Source organism: Lissotriton vulgaris, chromosome 11 (genome assembly GCF_964263255.1).
Source record: "Lissotriton vulgaris chromosome 11, aLisVul1.2, whole genome shotgun sequence".
Taxonomy (NCBI): Eukaryota; Metazoa; Chordata; class Amphibia; order Caudata; family Salamandridae; genus Lissotriton; species Lissotriton vulgaris.
Genome location: NC_141699.1, coordinates 171286369 through 171304016, shown reverse-complemented (window position 1 = coordinate 171304016; position 17648 = coordinate 171286369). Strand labels below are relative to the sequence as shown.

The 17648-nt window shown below is 50.5% G+C and overlaps 1 protein-coding gene across 1 annotated transcript in view; it reads right to left on the bottom strand.

The window, feature by feature from the left end:
- The window catches only part of ALDH2 (aldehyde dehydrogenase 2 family member), a 186333-nt gene that overhangs the window by 115536 nt on the left and 53149 nt on the right, over nt 1-17648 (bottom strand). The window contains exon 2 of the mRNA XM_086943067.1: nt 16018-16122. Within this exon, the coding sequence (XP_086799193.1) occupies nt 16018-16122 (105 nt within the window). The remainder of the gene's footprint in view (nt 1-16017; nt 16123-17648) is intronic.

The following is a 17648-nucleotide window of genomic DNA, read 5'->3' as shown; positions in this document are numbered from 1 at the left end:
CCGTTCTCCTGCTTCTCCTGCAAATTTAGCGGCACCGACAACATCTCCGCTACGACCACACCACAGATTCCCGACCCCAACCACCTACAATGCATCCTTCTCAACACCCGCTCGGTCCACAGGCACGCCATTGACCTTTGGAACCTACTAGACACCATCTCTCCTGACGTCGCCTTCCTAACGGAAACATGGATGAACGCTTCCTCCGCCCCTGACATCGCCATCGCTATCCCTGATGACTATAAGATCACACGCAAGGACCGCACCGACCATACAGGAGGAGGAATCGCTATCGTCCATAAGAAATCCATCCGCATCTCTACCAGCTCCGACGCCAACCTCGCTAACTCCGAACACCTTCACTTCCAGATCCACATCGACCCCAAGACAACTCTCAGAGGCACCCTCCTCTACAGACCACCAGGACCCCGCGCAAAATTCAGTGAAGACATCACGGAATTCATCACCCCACACGCGCTCCCCTCCAAAGACTACATCCTTCTGGGAGACCTCAACTTTCACCTTGAAAAGATCAACGACCGCAACACCTCCACCCTCTTGGACAACCTCGGGCTTAAACAACTGGTCACTTCCCCCACCCACATCGCAGGTCACACACTCGACCCCATCTTCACCTCCAGCAACCATGTCTCCTTCAGCCACACTACGGATCTCCTCTGGACTGACCACAGCTGCGTTCACTTCACCTACAACAAGCCAAAACCCATCATCCACCTCCAACCAACTCTACAAAGAAACTGGAACAAAATCACCTGTGATCAGATCTCCACATCGCTCCTTCGAACCTCCCCAGCCCTCTCTTCTAACGCCAACGAAGCCGCCTCCAACCTCACCCTTTGGTTATCCAACACCGCCGACACCTTAGCACCACTGAAAAAACGTCAACACAAACTTGGCAACAAGAAGGCCTCATGGTTCAACGATGATCTCAAGAAGTCCAAGAAACTGTGCCGCTCCCTTGAAAAGGCCTGGAAAAAAGACCCATCCACCAGCAACAAGGACGCCTTCAAAAGCGCCACCCGTACTCACCACCAACTGATCCGAAAAACCAAGAAAACAGCATTCAAGGATCGACTTGACAACAACGCCCACAACAGCAAGGAACTTTTCAACATAGTCAAGGAATTTTCCAACCCCTCGGCCAACTCCAACGACATCACCCCCTCTCAAACCCTCTGCGACTCCCTAGCCTTTTTTTTCCACAACAAGATTGCTGACATCCACAACAGCTTTGACAACCAACCCGGAAGCCAACCCACCCTACCATCTGCTGACCATCTTCCCCCCGTAAACACCCTTAACGCCTGGAACCCAATCTCCACTGAGGACACCATCCGCCTGATGAATTCCATCCACTCTGGATCCCCCACAGACCCATGCCCTCACCACATCTTCAACAAAGCAGACTCCGTCATAGCTCCGCACCTCCGAGACGTCATCAACTGCTCCTTCAACTCCGCTACCTTCCCAGAAGACTGGAAACACGCTGAACTCACCGCTCTTCTGAAAAAACCAACAGCAGACCCCACCGAACTCAAAAACTACCGCCCCATCTCGCTTCTTCCATTCCCGGCCAAAGTCATCGAGAAAGCCGTCAACAACCAGCTCGCCGCCTTCCTCGAAGCCAACAAATCACTCGACCCCTCACAATCTGGCTTCCGAGCCAAACACAGCACTGAGACCGCCCTCAACACAGCAACAGACGACATTCGAACTCTACTGGACAATGGAGACACAGTCGCCCTCATCCTCCTCGACCTCTCTGCAGCCTTCGACACAGTCTGCCACAGCACCCTTTTACAACGCCTCAAAAACATCGGAATCCAAGGAAAAGCACTGGAATGGATCACCTCGTTCCTCACCGGAAGAACACAGAGAGTCCGCCTCCCACCATTCAAGTCCGAGGCCTCTGAAATCATCTGCGGCGTACCTCAAGGATCCTCACTCAGTCCCACCCTCTTCAACGTATACATGAGCCCCCTCGCGGCCATCGCCCGCCAACACAACCTCAACATCATCTCTTACGCGGACGACACTCAACTGATCCTTTCTCTCACCAAGGACCCCAGCACCGCCAAAACTAACCTACACGAAGGAATGAAAGAAGTCGCCGAATGGATGAAACAAAGCCGTCTGAAACTGAACTCAGATAAAACAGAAGTCCTCATCTTAGGTACATCCCACTCTGCATGGGACGACTCCTGGTGGCCGGAAGCCCTCGGAAAAGCACCCATCCCGACAGACCACGCACGGAACCATGGCGTCATCCTGGATTCTTCACTCTCAATGAACAGACAAGTCAGCGCCGTATCCTCTTCCTGCTTTAACATTCTTCGCATGCTCAGAAAAACATTTCGCTGGATCCCCTCCGAAACAAGGAAAACAGTCACCCACGCTCTAGTCACGAGCCGACTGGACTACGGAAACACCCTCTACGCAGGTACCAACGCTAAACTCCAGAAGAAACTACAACGAATCCAAAACGCCTCAGCCAGGCTCATTTTAGACATCCCACGCAACGAACACATCTCTGGTCACCTTAAAGACCTCCACTGGCTACCCGTCAATAAGAGGATCACTTTCCGACTGCTTACCCACGCACACAAATCACTCTACGACATCGGACCAGATTGCCTCAACTCTCGACTGTCCTTCTACACCCCCTCCCGCCAACTTCGCTCTTCCAGCCAAGCCAAGCCACTGTACCTCGCATCAACAAGACCACCATGGGAGGCAGATCCTTTTCATACCTGGCTGCCAAAACATGGAACTCACTCCCCGCTTACCTTCGCCTCACCCAGAATCACCTAGCGTTCAGAAAGCAGCTTAAAACGTGGATATTTGACAAATAATCCTCCTCCCCTTCCTAAGCGCCTTGAAACCCTCTGGGTATGTAGTGCGCTATACAAATTTTATGACTTGACTTGAGGGAGCCGGGGGGGGGGGGGGGGGGGGGTGCACCATCAATCATTGTCGCACAGGGCGCCACCAGCGCTAAAGCTGGCCCTGTCTCTAACAGCCAGGAGCATAGCCATAGGCAGGGTTAATTGCGTCAGTCTGCACTCCTGCAACAGTTCTGCAGTTCTGCAGTGGTGTTCAAGCAGCCAGGGCCAAGGAAGGTGATCTCGGACAACCGCAGAGCTAAAACAGAGCAGTTACCACAGGCAGCTAGCTGAGCAGCCCATTAGTATAGGTGCATGTAGGTCAATCCAAGGCAACCATCATAAACTGATCGAGTAAACTGGTTCATTGAGACCCGAGGTTGCTTACTGGCCCAAAACAACAATTGGGAGAGGGTTCCCACTGTATTGAAGAGACTCACTGAGATTTCGTAAGGGTAGTTCTGATAGCTTATCATGCGTACTGTAAAAAGCGCTACATATTAGATTTGCCATTGCTTGTCTGCATTCTGCAAATCCAAAGAATCTACCTTAAGTAGCCTAAATAAACAAACAGAATATGATTACCCAAAGCAAAGTTCATGATGGAGACAAATCGTACAAGTTGTGCAACCTTAAGGAAGGGGAAGTGTTTGGTTTCTTGGCACTGCCTTCTGCATAAGAGATGAAGTGTTCACTGTCGGACTGAATACTCTGCAATATTAAAACCTTCTGATGGTTTACATTCATGCTCCACAGCTGGACAAACTGGTCCGAGAAGTATAGGGGGTGTAATAGAATCCTTATTCAAAAAACTAAGAACAGAGCCTTCTGACAAGAAAGGAGGCGGTTACGGAAGAAACTGCTCAAGGCTACTGGGTAAGAAGCATACAGCGCGTGACACTTCACCCCCTTCCAAAAAGGACTCACGCGGGGCTCATCCCGCAGTAGGGGCTTTAGGGTTCAGCGTGCAATCACCGGGATAGCGGCGTGAAAACACCAGCGGTACCCTCTCTCCCCAGAGGAGCAGCTTAAAAGGACTGTCGGGGACATCGCACTGCCACTCCGGAAGGGGTTTACCACCTGCTGGCATAACGTTGCCTCCCGCTCTGGTAGAGAGAGGTTAACATGAAATATATATGTAATAAGGGCTATGGTATTGTGTCCATCTCCCTCAAATGTCAAAATACATTTGGTGTTCAGTCTCTTTCTCGGCCTCCTACAACGCCCCCTTCCCTCGTTATCCCATGATCCGCACAGGTCGTGGGAACCATGCAGTACATGGAAAGCAATGAATGCATGGATTTAAACAGGTTGCAAATAAATGGTGCACTTTCTAAAAATCGTCGTGAACTAAAAACTGACCTCACCACGAAGTCCAAGTAATTTAGATTTACAGTACCCAAATACAAGCAACTAGTAAATGCTAAAAGCCTCGCCGCTGGGTTTGAGCTACAATACTTTCATACATGTGCCCTTATATCCAACCTCGAAATAGCCTTAGAGACATCACAAAATGGTTAGAAGGGTTTTACAAAAAAGTCCAAAATAAAATGTGAGCGTCCCGGAGGCAATAATAATACATTACTCAAAATTCATAAACAACTCCTCGCCAGTAACTTTTTGTTATCGCGGTCTTTGGGAGCGCCCCCTTGACCCTACCAGGTAGGTCACTCTCCCCCCCCCCCCCTCCTCCTTCTCCTCCTCGCTGCAGCACCACCAGTGCTCCTGCCGTCTGTGCCCACTAACCACTGTTGTCTCACTCCCCTCTGTGTCCCTTTGTGTTTGTGTTCTTTCGTTCCTTTTGCCTCTTGCTGTTTTGTGCACTCGTGTCCCTCTTGCCACTTGCGTCCCTTGTGCCGTCGTATCCATCTTTCGCCTTCCCTCGTGGCCATTCTCCTTCCCAACAGTTCCGCCCCCGCTGCTGCCCCCGCCCCCACATGCCCATTCACTGCCCCCTGCCTCCCAGCTGCTCCTCCCTCCCACCTCCCCTTATAATGGCGGCAGCTGGGCGGCCACGCCAAAGGCAAGCCCGTCTGCGCCCGTCCACTCCTGGACCGTGCCGAGCGCCAGAACCTCTGGACCCCGCAATCGCCACAACACCAGACTCTACTACGACGCCAGCAGCCTCCACGCACTCAACGCCACCCGAAACCACACCTGCTTCCCGGCCGCCCCGAAATGGTCCCACGGACCCTACTCCTGCCGCACCTGCAGCTTCACCTACGACAGAACCACCAAACCCCCAAGGACTGGACCCAATCACCTCCGACACATACTCCTCAACACCCGCTCCGCACGCAAACATGCCGTCGAGCTCTGGGATCTGCTCGACACCTCTGCCGCCGACGTGGCCTTCCTGACCGAGACCTGGTGGAACGACTCCTCAGCGCCCGACATCGCCATAGCCATCCCGGACGGCTACAAGATCACCCGCAGGGATAAGAACAATTGTTACTTACCTGTAAACAGGTGGTTCTCCAGTATTGGTGTCTTTCATAGATTCACATGCTTGAATATTCCCCATCGTCGGAGTGGGAGTCCCACGGTAAATAAAATAGCAATAAATGCTAAATATATAATAATATACAATAAATATATATATATATATATATATATATATATATATATATACACACAATAAATATATATATATATATATATATATATACACATAATAAGGAAAAACCCAAAAAATGCATACAATAACCATCTGGTACCTAACCAAGAGTTTCCACATAGGAATGCATGGGGAAAAAGAAGTTCCAATGCAGCCTATCCTTGTCATTATGTTAGTCCAAACTGCAGCCAATCAGGCGCCAGCAGCCCTCTAGAACCTTCTCCTCAGAGCTCAAGCCCTCAGATTTTCGTAGCACAAGAGTGACCACAGAGTCTATGAGGAGAAGCGAGCCTCTGAGGGGAGGATGGGAGGGTCGCATGTGAATCTATGAAAGACACCAATACTGGAGAACCACCTGTTTACAGGTAAGTAACAATTGTTCTTCTCCAGTATTGGGGTGTCTTTCATAGATTCACATGCTTGAATATAGAATAGTAAGCAGTCCGTATCCGAACACAAAGTTTCCAGGATGCAATGTATACACAAAAAGGTTGGAATCAACAGGTGTAAATCCATGTCATAGAAGTTATAAAACTATATGTATACATAGAGAAGACATGCATAAGACTGGAAACCATAGGAGGAGGGTAGAACAGAGGCTCACTTTATTGAAAAAGATTACGGAGCACAGCTTGTCCCACTGCGGTATCCCCTTCGGCCATGGCACCCAGATTGTAGTGCTTCGTGAACGTGTGCCTGCTGGACCACGTTGCAGCTCTGCAAATCTGATGCAATGGAACTCCGGCAAAGAGTGCAGTCGAAGAGGCCACAGACCTGGTAGAGTGGGCTCTCACTGTAGACTGTAAAGGCTTTCCCGCTTTCTGATGGCAGAAAGCAATCGCCGAAGCCACCCAGCGGGCTACTGTAGGTTTGGTGACTGGTCGCCCTTTTTGAAAACGGCCATAGGCCACGAAGAGCTGATCTGATTTTCGGAACTGGGCCGTTCTGCTGATGTAGAACTTTAAACATCTTTTAATGTCCAAAGAGTGCAGGCGTTGTTCCGCAGGTGATTGCGGATTGGCAAAGAAAGACTTCAGTATAACAGGTTCATTAATATGGAAGTCTGACGGCACTTTTGGAAGGAAAGTAGGGTTAGTGCGTAAAAGCACAGAATCCGGTTTGAACTGTAGAAATGGTTGTTTAATCGTGAAAGCATGCATATCACTCACTCGACGTGAGGACGTCAGTGCAAGTAAAAGCGCAACCTTCCAGGTGACATACTTGAGATCTGCGCTATGGATTGGCTCAAACGGAGCAGTCATTAATTGTGAGAGGACAATGTTGAGGCGCCACTCTGGAGGAGGACGCCGAACTGGTGGAAAAGTCCGAAGAAGTCCTTTGAAGAATTGACGTATCAATCTGGATGAGCATAAGGAGGCGGAGCCATCATGGCGGAAGCGTGAGATTGCCGCCAGAAAAACTCTTAAAGTTGCATGTGACAAACCCGACTGAGCCAGATGGAGAAAGAAAGGGAGGAGCTCAGCGGGCGTGGCACGCAAAGGATGTACCCCGGCGTCTGCACACCAGTGGCAAAAGCGTTTCCACTTCAACTTATAGGTTTTTATAGTTGATGGAGCCCTGGCCTGAGCGAGGATGTTACGACACTCCTGAGGGATGCTTAGATGTGCAAATTCACAGTGCTCAGGTTCCAGGCTGACAAGCTCAGGGAAGAGGGGTCCGGATGGTAGATTTGACCCCTGTTCATGGAGAGAAGATCCATTCGAGGATGAAGAAGAATGGGTTTGCATTGAGACAGGAGTAGCAGCTCTGAGAACCACGCCTGTCGTGGCCACCTGGGAGCAATCAGAAGGATGCGACAAGGCTCTCTCCGCATCTTCCAAAGTACGCGAGGCACTAGAGGGATCGGAGGAAAAGCGTAGGCGAAGAGACTCGACCAATCCATCAGAAGGGCATTGCCTTGGGACCCTTTGTGGGGATGCCAGCTTGCGTAAGCGGGGCATTTGCGGTTCTCTGGAGTCGCAAAGAGGTCGATTGCAGGGAATCCCCAACGGTGAAAGACCATATCGAGTGTTGGCTGGTGGAGTTCCCACTCGTGGTTGGATGATCGGGATCTGCTTATGGAGTCCGCCAGGAGGTTGGACAACCCCGGAAGATGTACTGCAGTGATTTGGATTTGATGATTGATGGACCAGTCCCAAATCGCTTCTGCCAGGCGGGATAACACCAGAGACTTCGTTCCGCCCTGCTTGTTTATATAATGCATGCAGGTCGTGTTGTCCGTTTGTATGAGAACTGACTCTCCCTGCAGCACTGGTTGAAATGATTTCAGGGCCAGAAAGATAGCCATCAGCTCCAACTTGTTGATGTGCCAGGTCTTTTGATGGAAAGTCCATTTCCCTTTCATGGACAGGTCTTGGAGGTGAGCTCCCCAGCCCTCCAGGGAGGCATCCGTCGTCAGTATTAGATCTGGGGTGTTGGACAGAAAAGACGTGCCTGCTGCTAGCTGGTGTGGTTGTGCCCACCATCCGAGCACCTTCTTCATGGGAATGGTGATGGAGACCTGATCGTTGAAGGAACCGGTGACCTGATGCCACTGCTTGTCCAGAGCCTGTTGGATAGGTCGCGCTCTTAGTCGGCAATGAGGGACAAGAGCGATGCATGACGAAGCCATCCCCAAAAAAGACTTCAACAAGCGGACTGAAACGCACTTCTTTGCGAGAAGTAGCGACACTAGCCGGAGGATCCTCTGTTGACGTTCCCGGGAGACAAATGCTTTGGCTAGGTTGGTGTCCAACGTTGCTCCTAGGAAATCTTTGCAAGTTGTTGGCTGCAATTGAGATTTCTCCAGATTGATGGACAGACCCAAGGAACGGAATACTGTCTGGCAGATTGCAGTATGATGTAGAAGTTGTGCGCGGGATTGTGATTTTAGAAGGCAGTCGTCGAGATATGGGAATATCTGGATGCCTTGAAGACGAAGAAAAGCCATGACCGGAGCCAACATTTTTGTAAAGACTCAGGGGGCTGAACGGAGGCCAAATGGAAGGACCCTGAATTGGAAATGAAGGTGCCCCACCTTGAAGCGCAGGAACTTGCGATGAGCCGCTAGAATTGGGACATGGAAGTAGGCGTCCCGGAGATCGATGGTAGTCATGAAATCTCCGACTGAGAGCAAACGCAAGATCTCTGTAAGCGTGAGCATACGGAAGGTCTGGTCCTTGAGATAATGATTGAGTGCCCTCAAGTCCAGTATTGGTCTCCATTCTCCGTTCTTTTTGATGACGAGGAAAAAACGGGAATAAAACCCCTTCCCTCTCTGCGACTTTGGCACAACTTCCACCGCACCCTTTTGAAGGAGAAGGCGAACCTGATGAAATAGTTCTTTGAGGTGCGGAGGTGGTGGTCCGGAAGGTGGCGTTGGAGGAGGTACCTCGACAAATTCCAATGCATGGCCTCTCTTCACAATGTCGAGTGCCCAACGGTCCGTAGTAATGGAGGACCATTGAGAACCAAACAGAGAGATTTGACCTCCAATTCTCCGTTCGACAGAGGAGTCATTGACGTTTGTTGGATTGACCTCTGAAATTAGACTTCCCTCTGTAAGTTCTGGCAGGCTGCTGACGGGAAGACTGCTGGCGGTTACCGGTGTAACGCTGGTTACCTTGGTTGAAGGACCGGTATTGACTGCTTCCTCCACGAAAAGTGGACGTAGTGCCACGTCCTCGAGCACCCCGAAAGGGCTGCTTCTTAAACTGAAGGGTACCCAAAGCACGTGCAGTGTCCGTGTCCTTTTTAATGGATTGTAGCGCTTCATCAATAAGCGCTCCAAATAATGACTCGCCGTCATATGGCATATCTAGGATTCGTGCCTGAACTTCCTGCTGAAACGAAGTCGAGCGTAACCAACCCTGGCGACGCAGAACGGCTGCTCCAGCGAGCTGGCGAAAACCGGTGCAGGCTACATCCACTGCACAATCTATAAGTTCTTCTGCCGTCCTCTCTCCTTCTTGCAGAATTTTCTGTGCTTCTGCCTTGGAAGCATCTGGGAGTAACGCTATGTAGGCGGCCATGTCAGCCCAAGCCTGACGATCATAACGGCCTAAAATGGCCATTGCGTTAGCTACTCGAACTGTTGTAGAGGACATGGAGGAAAATTTTCGCCCAATAGCATCCAGGCGACGGCCCTCACGGTCCGGAGGAGCAGTGATTGTAGATGCCGGATTCTTTGAACCCCGTTGAGCTGCCTGCGTGACGACAGAGTCGGGCTTAGGTTGACCTGTAAGGCATGCTGGAGATCCTATAGGAGCTTTGTATTTCTTTTCTAACCTTGGCAGCTGTGCTGGTAAAGAGTTTGGCGTCTTCATTATTTTCTCCCCTTCAGACCAGATGAAATCTATAATCGGGACTGTGTGGATCTGTTTCGAGGGCTGGTTTTTGAAATCGTATAGGAAACAATCTTCCTCTTGGTGTGCTCGTGGCAATTTGAATCGCTGTGCTGCCCTATCCATTAACTGGTGGAAGCCCGCGATGTCTACTGGAGGAGAATCCGCTGCAGGCACCTGAGAAGGAGATGGTGTTTGAGCACGATAGTCATCCCACTCCGCCAAATGTTCCTCACCATCCTCATCTACTTCAGAAACTTCACCATCTTCACGCTCTGGAGGATTCTCGTCATCATCATCCTCTGGATAGATGGTAGTGTGAACACAAACTGATGTAGTTCGGTGAACAGTTACAGGCGACGCTGGTTGAGGAGGAGCCAGAGCCGGGTTAGAAACTGGATTTATTACTGATGGGACCGTTGTAACCTGTGGCGTTGGTGGGAAACGCCGATTGTAGTCTTCCAACATACTTTGGAGGTTTGATATCATGGAGATAGGCAACATCGCAGTTGGAATCTGAGTGTGAGTTGTTTGATGTTGGCCATAAACATCTTCCTCGTCGTTACTGAAGTCTTGGCACTTAATATTGAGATCCGAAAGACTGAGCTTGGCCATCAGACTCTTGATCAGAATCAGTCGCAAACAGCGGAGATGGAGGATTAATCATCTCTTGCTCTGTAAGAGTCTCGAACTGTGGTTTGCTGGACTGCAAGGGCAAAAGAGGCATAGTAGCAAAAGAAGAGGCCGGCGTCGAAATAGTGTCCTGCCTACGCGTCGACGGCATGACATCAATTGACTTCTGCGATGGGATCGACTTGGATGCCATCGTCGACGAGGAGACCGTCGACGGAGCAGTCTTCAACGGTATCGATGGAGTCATCGTCGACGGAACCTTCACTTTCAATGTCTTCGTCGACGGAGTCATGGTAGACGGAATCATCGTCGACGGAGTCATCGTCGACGAAGCGGTCGTCGACGGAACGGTCGTCGACGGAGCAGGTCCCCTCGTCGACGGGATAGCCGTCGACGGTGCGCTCGTCGACGAGAGCGTAGACGGAGTCAAAGCCTTCACACCTCTAGTCGACGACGACCGGGTCGTCGACGAGTGAGCTTTTTTTCGTCGATGAAGATGAAATAGGAATCACAGAAGACAGTCTTAGAGCTGAGAACCACTCTCATCGACGATGAAGACGTCGACGCTAAAGCCGACGACGATCCAGAGGCCATCGTCGTTGTGACTGTCGTCGATTTGGAACCAGAGACAGCCATTCTCGTCGACGGAGTAGAAACTCCCGTCGTCGACGGCAAATCAGTTTTCCTCACAGAAAAACTGGACTTTGAAGCAGAAGGAGCCTGAGAGCTTTGTCTCGTGGGCCCAGACGTGGTAGGCAAAGGTGAAGACACCGCAGGGGTCATTGTGAGGGAAACTTTCCTCTTTTTAAGAAACGGTGAAGGCACCTCCTGCACACTACCACGTTTAGAAGCTGCTTGAGAACGGCCTGACCCAAGACTTTCAGCTTCAGAAATTACATTATCTTTGTCTTTAAGCCTCTGAAGCCAGACAAGTAAACAGCCTTCTCTTTCCTTTTGAGTTTTCTCTGAGAATTTTCTACAGAGTTTACAGGTACCCACTTCATGGTCCGGGTAAAGGCAGTAAATACACTTACTGTGTGGGTCATCATGAAATAATCTCAGCTTTCCACATGAGGAACACGCTCTGAAGAGAGACTTCTTACTTGAAGACATTTTGGAAGAAACTGGAACACTTGAAGAAGAAACTGAGCAGAGCTCAGGGAGACTCCCTTACACACGACGTGCGGTAGAAAATCTGAGGGCTTGAGCTCTGAGGAGAAGGTTCTAGAGGGCTGCTGGCGCCTGATTGGCTGCAGTTTGGACTAACATAATGACAAGGATAGGCTGCATTGGAACTTCTTTTTCCCCATGCATTCCTATGTGGAAACTCTTGGTTAGGTACCAGATGGTTATTGTATGCATTTTTTGGGTTTTTCCTTATTATGTATATATATATTTATTGTATATTATTATATATTTAGCATTTATTGCTATTTTATTTACCGTGGGACTCCCACTCCGACGACGGGGAATATTCAAGCATGTGAATCTATGAAAGACACCCCAATACTGGAGAACCATCGTTCACAAGTCCACCCTCAAGGTTGCCACCAACGCGGACGACACCCTCAACACCGCCAAACACCTGCACTTCCGGATCCACACAGACCCAAACACCACCCTCAGAGGAACACTCATCTCCAGACTCTCCGGAACCCGGGCTCAGTTCAGCGACTCCATCGCCGACATAGCCAGCAACCACGCACTCGCCTCCACAGACTAAATCCTCCTCGGGGACCTGAATTTCCACCTCGAGAACACCGACGCCAACTCTGCCACCCTGATAGACAACCTCGCCAACCTCTGCCTCAGACAACTCGTCACCACTCCCACCCACGCCACACGCTGGACCCAGTCTTCTCCACAGGCCCCCACGTCGCCTTCGAATACTTCACCGAACTCCACTGGACTGACCAACCAACTACGCACCACCGCACCAAACAGCAGCCTCACCGCTGCTGGAGCAAAGTCACAGAAAACCAGCTGATCACCACCCTCGCCCAGAACCCACCCACCAACCCAGACACTGCAGCCCGCATCCTCAGACAGTGGATGCGGCTGCGCCAACACCCTCGCCCCGCTCAAGAAACCCTCAGCCACACCAGCAAGAGAGCCACCTGGTTCACCGATGAGCTCCAGACCTCCAAACGCGCATGCCGGAAACTGGAGAAGATATGGCTCCACAAACGCACACCGAACAACCACGAAGCCCACAAGGACGCCACCCGCAGACACCTCAGACTAGCCAAGATATCCTCCTTCAAAGACTGCTTGGATAAAAACGCACACAACAGCAAAGAGTTCTTCAGCATCGTTCAGAAACTCTCCAACCCCAGCGCCAACGACATCCCGCCGTCACAAGAACAATGCGATTCACTAGCCATCTTCTTCCATAGCAAGATCTCAGACATCCATGACCGCTTCAACACCACGACCGCCCAGACTACGCCAGACCCCACCCCTTCCTGTGAACATCAGCATCAACCGTCTGACCTCCTGGTCCAACGTCAACGAGACACACAAGGTCATGAACTCCATCCACTCAGGATCTCAGTTAGACCCGTGCCCACACCACGTATTCCACAAAGCAGACGCAGCCATCGCACCCATTCTACGGAAGGTCATCAACATCTCCTTCGAAACAGCGAGATTCCCGGAAAGCTGGAAGCACACACCCCCAAAACCAACCTCCACAAGGGTTGAAAGCAGTTGCTGACTGGATGAGGAGCAGCCATCTGAAGCTGAACTCTGACAAGACCGAGATCCTCATCCTCGGACCCACCCCCTCAGCCGACTCCTGGTGGTCAACCACACTGGGAAATGCACCAACACCCTCCAACCATGCACGCAACCTAGGATTCATCCTAGACTCCCCCCTCTCCATGACTAAACAGGTCAACGCAGTCTCCTCCTCCTGCTACAACACCCTCCGCAGGATATACAAGTGGCTCCCTACTGAAACAAGAAGAACAGTGACAGAGGCCCTCGTCAGCAGCAGACTGGACTACGGCAGCGCATTCTACGCAGGAATTCCAGCCAAACACCGACGACTACAACGCATCCAAAACGCCTCCGGCCGACTGATCGTCAACATCTAACGCCGCAGCCACATCAATCCCCCACCTGAGAAACCTACACTGGCTCCTCGTCGACAAGAGGATCCCCTTAAAGCTCCTCACCCACGCATGCACACAAAGCACTCCACAACGCCGGACCAGCCTACCTGAACAGCAGACTCAGCTTCCACACCCCCACCCGCCAGCTCGGCTCCGCCAGCCTCACCCTTGCAACCGTCCCCTGCATCCAACGAATGACCTCCGGCGGCAGATACTTCTCCTACCTCGTCGCCAAGACCTGGAACACCCTCCCTACCCACCCACATACGGCAGACCCAAGACCTACTCGCCTTCAGAAGACCCCTCAAGACCTGACTCTTAAAACAGTAGCAGCACCCCCCCCCCTACTCTCAGCGCCTTGAGACCCTCACGGGTAAGTAGCGCGCTCTACAAGTTCTATGGTAGATTGATAGACAAACAGTTAATACGTCCAACAGATTCGCAATTGTTTTTTTAAATAATTCTTGCCAAGGAGAAACCGAGACAATTTCAGTCACCGAAACAGCTAACTTGCTTTTCAAGAAGGTGCCACGCCCAGTTTGCAGCAACAATTATTCTGCTAACACATATAATGTAAAAGCACATTTTAGCATCCACCAGACAATTGAGTGGACCCAAACAGAAGAGTTCAGCAAAGCCAGTGTTCAGGAATTATCCGACACCGAGGGAGAGTAGGGCATGGAGACAAAGGTGCCACTGAAATGATAAAGCCGGAGAATTGATCACGGCAGCTCCCATCACAGGTGAAGACAGACCCTAGCTAAAAGGGAGATGAAAGGGCCTCTTGTGCTTCTGGTAGGGCCATCGAGTGAGCGGCACCAGACCTACACATATTTTAGAAAGAAGGCCTGGGATACATTAAATACATTCAAGGATATCATTCACATGACAAGCCTAAAACCATATTGCTTAAAGTTGGGTCAAAACAATTAGAAGGCATGAAGTCTGAAGACTGACCCTTGGCTAAAAGCATGGTGGGAGCCACTAGGCAGCTCATCGCATTCTTCTGAAAAAAGAAAGACCAGCTACCATAGCCAGAGCCGGACTGGGAAACAAAACCGGCCCCGGCAAAGTGCTGGGCCAGCCCCCTCAACCCCAGGGTGGGGGGGGATGGAGGTGCGACCGCGCTCTTTGCCAGGGACGGTTTTCAGCCGATTTTGTTACAGGGCTGTTTTTTGCAGCAACACTTCAAAAACGGCCCTATAACAAAAACAGCCCCCAGGGGCCCCAAACCGGCCCCCACCTTTGCGGCGCACCGGGGGATTGCCTGGTGCCCGCAACGGCCAGTCCGGGCCTGCCCATAGCCCAATGGTTCAATAGACTATGGCAAGTTTAGTAACGAAGCAGATCGCATATAACCTCAGGCACTCCTACAACAGATTTAGAGCACAGTGGCACCCTCTAATTAGATTTCTTGAGGTTGAAATACATATGTTTCAACCCTTCACGTGTTAGAGCCTTGCAACTCTTTGATGAACCCAAATTAACCAAATAAGTAGTACCAGACAAGGTACTGAGAAGAAGCTAATGCTCAACCTGTCCTCCCAAGCCATCCAGCATCTATGTTCCCACTCTTACCAAGGAGACCGCCCAGGATCGTGCCAACTAGCTTTACGTAACTCCAGACAGATTATGAGAGCCCTTGGCAAAGTATACAGACTTTGATAAAGTAGATATCAGCCACTAGCTTCAATTTCCCTTGCTCACTCTTGAATTCTAAAAGTTAAGTTGGGCTGGTGAAGAGGATCAAGGAAGGATTTTTCAAATGTTTTCTGTTTTATCTCAGTTACTGTCGCCAATGATTATTCTGTAATAGGACAACCCTACAAAGTATGAAACGTACATATTTTAAATGGGTTTAGGTGGACTATGCTTGTGTATCACTCAAACATAACAATAAAATGAGTTTGAAGTAAAAAGACAAAGGTGAGGGCAAAAATGGAAAAACAAACTATGCACAGAATAACTCCCACAGGTGGACTTATTAGGCCTGGGCTGTAAATTCGGTTCAGTTTGCGGAATGTGGGTAATTTCGCATTCCGCGGAGAATGCGAAATTGCCCAAATTCTGTGTTCCGCGACTTCGCAAATTTTTTTGCTTGTTCGCTTTCTCAAATGCGTGTTCAAGAGATATTTCCCCACGATCCCGCAAACAGCGATTGTGAACAGTAAAAATGCATGGCGAACAAGCAATTCTGCATGTTCGCAGAATTTGTTTATGCAAATTCCGCCTACCTTTCATATACTAATTGGAAGAAATATCCAACATGCTGATGCTTTTGAAAGTGTGCCAGGATGGGGATAGAATCAGTACATGCCTTTCTAGGAAGCAACCCAATCAAGAGACCGCCATGTCCCATCGCAGACTACCCTCTTCTGTTTAAATTCACTTATGGGTCTACTTACTTTATCAGCCTCTGCAACCTGACAGATGACATCTCCAGTGGTTGGGTTGATTGTGGGGAAGGTCTTCTTGCTGACTGCATCGTGCCATTCATTGTTTATAAAAAGCTGCAAAGAGAAATCCCAAAGTCATTGTGGAAATAACGTGGTACAGGACATTACTGGCCAATTCACCCAAAAACACACACACGGTAAAAAATGTTTTAAGAAGGTAGTCGGCATATCCAACCAAGTTGCTCAATTCACTACCTAATACCAGAATTGGGCATCATTTTTTTCACAAACCCATATATCATCACCCAATAGCTCTCACTGGCTGGTGAACAAAAAGCTGATTAAATACCAACGTGTTGTTATAAGGGTCTAGAACTGGTTATTTTATGAACATGTCCTTAGTCCAGATTTCAGCTGTAACATGAAAATACTCACCCCCTCCGCAGTAATTTGGCTGTGGGCATTATGCTGCCACCAACATGCTGACTCAGGCCCAGGTCTCCTTCGCCACCTAGGAAACTGGAAGTAGGGTGGCTGCTATGCTTGTGGTCGGATCACGTATTACACCACCAACAGGGAGGAAGAACGTGCAAGGGAGGACCACATCGCATCACTGTTCCCAGGGCCGGACTGGTCGTTGCGGGCACAGGGCAATCCACCGGTGCGCCGCACGGGTGGGGGCCGGTTTTAGGCCCCTGGGGGTCGTTTTTAGGTCTCGCCTGTCGATGCGCATGCGCATCGAGCTTGCGAGACTATGGGGGCTTATCCACTCTTGAACCAACTTGAAAGGAATCGTGGCGATTCCTTGCAGTGCCCGTGACTTTTAAGCTCAATGCGCATGCGCATTGAGCTTAAAAGCGCGTGCACATCAGTTCCCTCATTCGCACGTCGCATTTCTCCTCCCCAGCTCCCCCCCCAGCTCCGCCCCCTCACTGCTTGATTGCACGGCCACTAGACCGTGCCTCCCCTACTCTCCTCCCCCCTCCTCCTCCTACTCTGCCTGCCGTGTCGCACCTCTCCCCTCTCCCCGCTCCGCCCCCTGCACACTGGCCTGAATTGTACCGAAGACTGGCAGTGTCGCACCTCTCCCCTCTCCCCGCTCCGCCACCTGCACACTGGCCTGAATTGTACCGAAGACTGGACCTCGTATGCCCTCAATCCATATTGTGGATCCCTTGGCTCCAGTTCCCTCAAGAGGGCCGCCGCAGACGCTCTGCATGCACCTATGGTCTGTCCATATATTGTTTCATTACACTCCCAACCCAAAATGGCCGACACTTTCTGCCGCGCGCCCATTGGTCATTTGCTTCCATGTGACCGCGAGCGTTTTTCTTATTATGACAACACATTGCTGAGGGCGTATCGTGAAGATCTCTCTCGCCTAGCAAGGACCCCCATTGCGGACCTGCAATTCTTCCTGTGGGGTAAGCCCTTATAGATGCGCGACATATTCGAGGCTCCAGACATGCTTTATTTATTTGAACCCGCCTTCAATTTTTATGTGTCAATTGTTTATGTGCACTTTCCCTTCCCACAGATTATCCATCAAGGGCACTGTTCCCGCTGGTAAGCTTGTTTATTAGAGCACCCTTTTTTCACTGCACACTCGGTAATTGATACCCCAGTTCTCTCTCCCCACA